This window comes from Scyliorhinus torazame, unplaced genomic scaffold (assembly GCF_047496885.1).
Source record: "Scyliorhinus torazame isolate Kashiwa2021f unplaced genomic scaffold, sScyTor2.1 scaffold_1118, whole genome shotgun sequence".
NCBI lineage: Eukaryota > Metazoa > Chordata > Chondrichthyes > Carcharhiniformes > Scyliorhinidae > Scyliorhinus > Scyliorhinus torazame.
Genome location: NW_027308845.1, coordinates 1 through 8,223, shown reverse-complemented (window position 1 = coordinate 8,223; position 8,223 = coordinate 1). Strand labels below are relative to the sequence as shown.

Sequence of the window (8,223 nt, the reverse complement as noted above, 5' to 3'; positions counted from 1 at the left end):
CTTTTGTTTCGGTGCAACATCGTGGGCCGAAGGGCCAGTACTGCGCTGTATTGTTCTATGTTCTATGTTCTATGTGCACGGTAGGTGGATTGGCCACGCTAAATTGCCCCTTAATTGGAAAAAATGAATTGGGAACTTTAAATATATAAAAAACAATTTAAAAAAAAAAAAAAAAAACAGCACAGGGGATGTACCTACACCTCAAGGCCTGCAGCAGTTCAAGAAGGCAGCTCACCGCTACTTCGGAAGGGCAACTGGGGATGGGCAATAAATGCTGGCCTGACCAGCATTGTCCACATCCCGTCAATTAATTTAAAAAAATTCAATATTGGACAGAGATATGTCGAGTGTGTTTATATGGTATGTATTATATATATTATTGATGGCTCTGTGATAACATACATCTATTATTATTTCTAGTTTTGTAATATAGTACTGTACCGACATTATATATTTCCAGTCATTGCAGCAATGACAGAATCCATTTGGTAACTCAAGTCAATGCTGACTCTCTGTACAGCAATCCAGTCAGTGCCATTCCCCCTCGATATCCCTGTTCACCAGCAAGTTTTTTTTCTTCAAGTAACCATCCTATTTTATTTTAAATTATTGATCATCTCGACTTCCACAACCCTTGTGGGCAGTGAGTTCCCTGTCATGACCACTCCATGACTAAATAAAATTCTTCCTCAGAATTTCCCCATCTCTAATCAGTAAATGTACTGATATGGAGATTCTGTACTCTTGTACAGGTTTTAGTGAGTTTAGATTTGTTGATCAGCACCTTCAGGAAAATTGGGAGGAAAAGTAAGTGAATACAGCCTGTATATTACACCCATTTTTCATCCAGTAATATAGACATATATCTGTCTGGCAGCCTGCATGAAGTTTTTCAGGTCTCTGTGTCCAGGACAGGAAGCAGTGAGCTTGGATCTCTCAATCAGCCTGAATCAGCACCTTCAGGAGAATTGGGAGGGTGAATATTAGATACAGCAGAGTGAGAATGGAGGGAGAGTGTGTGGGATGGAGATTTAGAGCATTTCAGGGAAAGAGAGAGGAAAGAATGTTCGATAGAAACTAGAATTGTCTGTTCTGAGTTTCTATCCTGTACTGACAATGATTACTATTGTAAAATCTGTTCACAGGAAGTTCGAACGAGAGGAGTTTGAGGCCAATATCTCAAACTAAATATCACGTCAAGAACTGACTGAGTCACTCAATTCTTGGGATCATTGGCCTTTGAATCTAGAAGGAGAAATGTTTGTCTATTCTGTCTGTTTCAAGAGATTTTAAACATCAGTGTGTCTGGAAAAGCACTGAGACGCATATGCATACCCGTGTGAGACTGTTACAGAGCACTGACTGTGGAAAGAGCATTAACCAGCGACACAGCCTGAAAAAAATACTTCACCATTCAGAGCAGGGAGAGACTGTATAGGTGTTCTGTGTGTGGACGAGGCTTCAACTGATCGTCCAACGTGATGAGACGCAAGATCACCCGGACCATGGAGAAACCATGGAAATGTGAGGATTGTGGGAAGGGATTCAGAGCCCCGTGCAAGCTGGAAAGGCATCAACGCAGTCACACTGGAGAGAGGCCGTTCACCTGCTCTCAGTGTGAAAAGGGATTCACTGACATAAGCAGCCTGCGGAGACACAAACGAGTTCACACTGGAGAGAGGTCTTTCACCTGCTCTCAGTGTGAAAAGGGATTCACTGACATTGGCAACATGCGGAGACATGAACGAGTTCACACTGGGGAGAGGCCGTTCACCTGCTCTGACTGTGGGAAGGGATTCACTCAGTTATCCAGCCTGCAGGGACACCAGCGAGTTCACACTGGAGAGAGGCCGTTCACCTGCTCTCAGTGTGAAAAGGGATTCACTGACATTGGCAACCTGCGGATACACGAACGAATTCACACTGGAGAGAGGCCTTTCATCTGCTTTCAGTGTGAAAAGGGATTCGCTGACATTGGCAGCCTGCGGAGACACGAACGAGTTCACACTGGAGAGAAGCCTTTCACCTGCTCTCAGTGTGAAAAGGGATTCAATGACATTGGCAACCTGCGGAGACACGAACGAGTTCACACCGGGGAGAGGCCATTCACCTGCTCTCAGTGTGAAAAGGAATTCACTCAAATTGGCAACCTGCAGAGACATGAACGAGTTCACACTGGAGAGAGGCCGTTCACCTGCTCTCAGTGTGAAAAGGGATTCACTGACATAAGCAGCCTGCGGAGACACAAACGAGTTCACACTGGAGAGAGGTCTTTCACCTGCTCTCAGTGTGAAAAGGGATTCACTGACATTGGCAACCTGCGGAGACATGAACGAGTTCACACTGGGGAGAGGCCGTTCACCTGCTCTGACTGTGGGAAGGGATTCACTCAGTTATCCAGCCTGCAGGGACACCAGCGAGTTCACACTGGAGAGAGGCCGTTCACCTGCTCTCAGTGTGAAAAGGGATTCACTGACATTGGCAACCTGCGGATACACGAACGAATTCACACTGGAGAGAGGCCTTTCATCTGCTTTCAGTGTGAAAAGGGATTCGCTGACATTGGCAGCCTGCGGAGACACGAACGAGTTCACACTGGAGAGAAGCCTTTCACCTGCTCTCAGTGTGAAAAGGGATTCAATGACATTGGCAACCTGCGGAGACACGAACGAGTTCACACCGGGGAGAGGCCATTCACCTGCTCTCAGTGTGAAAAGGAATTCACTCAAATTGGCAACCTGCAGAGACATGAACGAGTTCACACTGGAGAGAGGCCTTTCACCTGCTCTCAGTGTGAAAAGGGATTCAATGACATTGGCAACCTGCGGAGACACGAACGAGTTCACACTGGGGAGAGGCCATTCACCTGCTCTGACTGTGGGAAGGGATTCACTCGGTTATCCAGCCTGCAGAGACACCAGAGTGTTCACACCGGGGAGAAGCCGTTCATCTGCTCTGTGTGTGATATGGGATCTACTCAATTATCCAACCTGCTGAAACACAATGTCACTCATACCAAGAGCAGGCCCTTTAAATGCTCTGACTGCAAGAGGGGTTTCAAAAGCTCTCAGCTACTGATGTCTCACCAGCGCGTTCACTCTGAGGAGAGACTGTTCAGCTGCTCTCACTGCACAAAGAGCTTTAGAACCTCACCCAACCTGATGAAACACGAGCGAGGTCACACCGGGGAGAGCCTGTTCACCTCTCCGACTGGGAAAAGATTCACTCGGTCATCACTTGCTGAGCCACAATGTCACTCACAGCAATGAGTGACCCTTTAAATGCTCTGACTATGGGAGTGGGATTAAAAGCTCTCGGGTACTGATGTCCCACCAGCGCATTCACACTGAGGAGAAACTGTTCAGCTGCTCTCACTGCACAAAGTGGTTTCAAACATCATCCACATTGCGGAGACACCAGCGAGTTTACACTGGAAAGAAGCCATTCACCTGCTCTCACTGTGGGGAGGGATTCACTCAGTCGTCCAACATGCTGAGACACCAAAGGGTTCACAAGTGATGACGGGTTGGATTCTGCTGTTATTCCTGCTGTTAATCACATCCAGGACTGAACCTGGAGTGGGTGGATGGGTTTGCCTCCTCTTCAACTCCCTCCCCGGGCCTACTTTCTGGCGCGGCCGGCCCCTGAACACCTACTCCATCTTGAGTCGGGAGCGGCGTGCTAAAGAAGTCCCCCGCGCATGCACAGGATGGCGCGGCCCAACTGCGCATGCGTGGGTTGGCGCGGCGCCCATTTGGCACCGCGAAAGGAGGCTGGAGCAGCGTGAACTGCTCCAGCGCCGTGCTGGCCCCTATGGGGGCCAGAATCGTACGTAACCGGGCCCGGTTTGCGACGGCATTCACGATGGCGCGAACTCTTGGGCCCAATATTGGAGAATCGCCCCCAAGGTGTTCTGCATTAACCTTGCTTGTTGCTAAGGCTTTGCTACATTTTGTGAATGTTTCTGTTAAGGCTGCAAAACTTTTTCATTACTAGATGTATTTGTAGAACAACGGTTTATTCATTACGAGGGCTTTTATGCAACTTTTCTTGAAACCGTGTTAGATTCTGACACGTATTAAGTTGCTGTACAGCAATACTCATATTTTTATCTGAAACAATGACTTTGCCTTGTGGATATTCCATTTTCTGTCTGTATGTATACTGAATTTAAGAATGATACTGCATTGATTCTTCAAGGTACCAATAAATCAGTGAAGCAATAAATCTGTCATCGATTAATGAGCCTCTTCCTTTGACCTATAGGAATCTTTACTTTTTCTTGTTAACCACAGTTGCGTCACTTTTCCTGTTGGATATTTGTTTCTTAAAGGAATCTATATTTTATGTAAATATGTGATAATTCTTTAAATGCGATTGTATCATTACAAATTTTATTGTAAGTTCCTAACCAACTGCAGACAACTTGCCCCTCATGGCTTGACAGTTTCCTTCTGAGACAGAACCATGTAACCACCAAAGCCTATCTTCATCTGAACTGCATGCTTTGGGGTTCCAAACAGGAACAGGAACTATCTGTCATCTACCTTCCAAACACCCTTTCACTCTGTGATCCTTGTGAAATTTGAAGCCAAGTATTTGCCACAAGGCTCAAGAGCATCAGCCCACTGGAGGCAAAGTCGTGAGACCGGCCAGTCCAGCAGAACAAAATCCCTCCGACCCTCCCCATTGACCAACTGACAGAATGAACACAATGCTGTTCTGGGTGTAATTGAGAGTAGCAACAATAACAGCAGAATCCAACCCCTGTAATCACTTGTGACCTTGTTGGTGTCTCAGCAGGTACAAGGAAACACAGAATCCCTTCTCAATTTGAGTGCAGGTGAATGCTCACTCCCCGGGGTGAACTGGCTGATGTCTCCGCAGGGTGGATAAATGTCTGAATCCCTTCCCACACTGAGAGCAGCTGAATGGCCTCTCCCAGTGTGAATGCGCCAATGAGCTTCCAGTGCAGATGGAGCTTTGAATCTCTTCCCACAGTCCCGGCATTTCCACTGTTTCTCCATGTTTTGGGTCTCCTTGTGTCTCTCCAGGTTAGACAATTGAAGCCTTACTCGTACAGAGAACACGTGTACAGTCCCTCCCCGCTGTGAAGCTCTGTAACTGGTTGAAGCTCTTTCCACAGTCAGTGCTCTGGAACACTCTCACTCGGGTGTGTGTGACCCAAAGAATCAAGTGACTGTCAGATCAAGATGTGATGTTTGGGATTTCTGACCGTAATACCTCCTTTTCTAATATCCTGGAAAAACAATTTACAAAATACATCACTGCAAATAAAGGATAGAAACTCAGAACAGACAGTTCTAGTTTCTCTGGAACATTCTTCCCTCCCTTATTCCCCAAAAGCTGTAAATCTCCATCCCACACACACTCCCTCCATTCACTGTATCTAATATTCACCCTCCCAATTCTCCTGAAGGTGCTGATTCAGGCTGATTGACAGATCCCTGCTCACTGCTTCCTGTCCTGGACACAGAGATCATAACAAATAGGAGCTGCAGTCGACCATTTGGCCCATTAAACTTGCTCAACCCTTTATTTGTCGTATGAGGAACGGTTGAGGACTCTGGGTCTGTACTCGTTGGAGTTTAGAAGGATCAGGGGGGGATATTATTGAATCTTACAGGATACTGCGAGGCCTGGATAGAGTGGACATGGGGAGGATGTTTCCACTTGTAGGAAAAACTGGAACCAGAAGACACAATCTCAGACTAAAGGGAGGATCCTTTAAAACAAATGTGAGGAGGAATTTTTTCAGCCAGAGGGTGGTAAATCTGTGCAACTCTTTGCCCCATTTGGGAAGGCCCACGTGCCTCGGACACCAAAGACATGGCCGGTAGCGACAAGCCCCACCATCAAGGTAACGGATTTAATTGGACATTATCGATCAAGGCCAAATCACTGAGTGTCTTTAAGACAGAGATAGATAGATTCTTGATTAATAAGGGGATCAGAGGTTATGGGGAGAAGGCAGGAGAATGGGGATGAGAAAATATCAGCCATGATTGAATGGCGGAGCAGACTCGATGGGCCGAGTGGCCTAATTCAGCACCTGTGTCTTATTAGTGTCACAAGTAGGCTTACATTAACGTTGCAATGAAGTTACTGTGAAAATTAAGGCTGAACCAATCCAACCTTGGCTCCCTTACAGAATTGATATCCGCACCACCCCCTCCCATAATCAGCTGGTGAGATTTGACCATTTTGAAGGCAGTGCTGGATAGATTCTTGATAAGCAAGGGAGTGAAAGGTTATCGGGGGATCGGTGGGAATGTGGAGTTGAGGTTACAATCAGATCAGCTGTGAACTTATTGAGGGAGCTGCTCCACAGTTTGGTTGTGGGATGCAGAATGTATTGATCCCATAACCCGACTCATTCCACTTCCCTTTCTCTTTCCTCTTTTTCGGAGGTCATGTTTGGCTGATCCCACATGCTATTTACACTTATGAACCTTTTGGTGTTTGCTGCTACACGAAATCGGGCTGCCCTAAAATTTGGCCCCTTCAGTGAACCTCTGAGCACCCGGGACAAAACCGAATAGAACCGACCCCGCTAAAATTCGGCCGGTTAAGAAAGCCTCAATCACTGTATTAAGTTGATCTTTTCTCTACACCTTCCTACAACGTAACATTATATTCTGCAGTCTCTCCTTCCGTCCCTATTTACGGTATGCATTGTTTGTACTGCATGCAAGAAACAATACTTTTCACTGTATCCTAATACACGTGACAATAAATCAAATCAAATCAAAAAAACTACATTTACATCACGATCAAAACATATACACAAAAACAGGCAAAGAATTATACAGTCAATAGGAAAGACAATCGGGCGGGTGTCTATTCTGCACTGGTTGCCTGCTCACTTAAGAGATTTGGTTCTTCTTGACCTTGGATGTCCTCCCCGGGTCTTCAGAAGATGTCTCTCCCTTGGAAGGTGTTATCGTCTCTTTTGCAGAAGATTAGGAGCAGCAAGGGGTTCTTCAGCAATCTCGGTTTTTGCAGATTGACCAGAAGTCGCAGTCACATGATCGGGTAGTATGGATGGTGGTTCATCCTGAGGTAGTTCTAGCACACACGGTACTGGCACATTGATGGATGTCTCTAACAACTGATCTGTGTCGTCTCCACACTCGCTCATCTTCAGTTTGCACAATGTGGGAGACAGGGCCAGTTTCAGACAACACAGTTACAGGGACCCTCTTCTCGCTGGTGGAGCAGCTGCAGACCAAAACCTGCTCTCCTAGTCCAAAAAAGCATCTTTTGGAATTCCCTTCTCTTCTTCAGGTTTGTGACTGCTGATTGTGTTCCACTGTCTCAGACGTCTCCAGGGGAAATGTTGGTCAGATGTCGTTCTCAGCTTCGAGGTGCGACGATGCGTTTCCAGCACAGATGGAGATCTGAATCCCTTCCCAGCCACCACATTCTACGGTTTCTTCATGGTGTGGGTGCATTTGTGGCTCAGCAGGTTGGACAATCAGTTCAAATGTCATCCACACACAGAGCACATGTACGGTCTCTCCCCGCTGTGAAGGATGTGATAAATTTCTTCTGCTTTTTAATTAGTAAATGCTCTTTCCACAGTCAGCGCTCTGGAACACTCTCACTCGGGTGTGTGTGTCTTGGTGCTTTTCCAGTCACACTGATGATTAAAATCTATTGAAGCCGACAGAACAGAAAACATTTCTCCTTCCAGATTCAAAGGCCGATGATATTCCGGTCTCAAGGAAACGAGTGAATCTATCAGATCGAGGCACATTTGAGATTTCTGTCTGTAATTCCTCCTCTTCTAATATCCTGGAAAAACAATTTACAAAAGACATCACTGTCAGTGCAGGATAGAGATTCAGAACAGACAATTCTAGTTTCTCTGGAACATTCTTTCCTCTCTAATTCCCCAAAAGCTGTAAATCTCCATCCCACACACTCTCCCTCCATTCTCACTCTGCTGTATCTAATATTCACCCTCCCAATTCTCCTGAAGGTGCTGATTCAGGCTGAGTGACAGATCCCTGCTCACTGCTTCCTGTTCTAGACACAGAAACATGAAAATTTAAATGCAGGCTGCCAGACAGATATATGTTTATAATTACTGGACTAAAAACTATAGAATCTACCGTGCAGGAGGCCATTCAGCCCACCGAGTCTGCACCGGCCCTTACAAAGAGCACCCTACTCAAGCCCACGTCTCTACCCTATCCC

General features: G+C 46.3%; 1 protein-coding gene across 1 annotated transcript; it reads left to right on the top strand.

Moving 5' to 3' along the window:
* The first annotated feature begins 1,481 nt into the window (after nucleotides 1-1,481).
* On the top strand, nucleotides 1,482-4,240 carry LOC140407033 (uncharacterized). The gene has a single exon (XM_072494814.1). The coding sequence runs from the start codon at nucleotides 1,482-1,484 to the stop codon at nucleotides 3,267-3,269; it is 1,788 nt and encodes a 595-aa protein (XP_072350915.1). The 3' UTR covers nucleotides 3,270-4,240.
* Nucleotides 4,241-8,223: the final 3,983 nt, after the last annotated feature.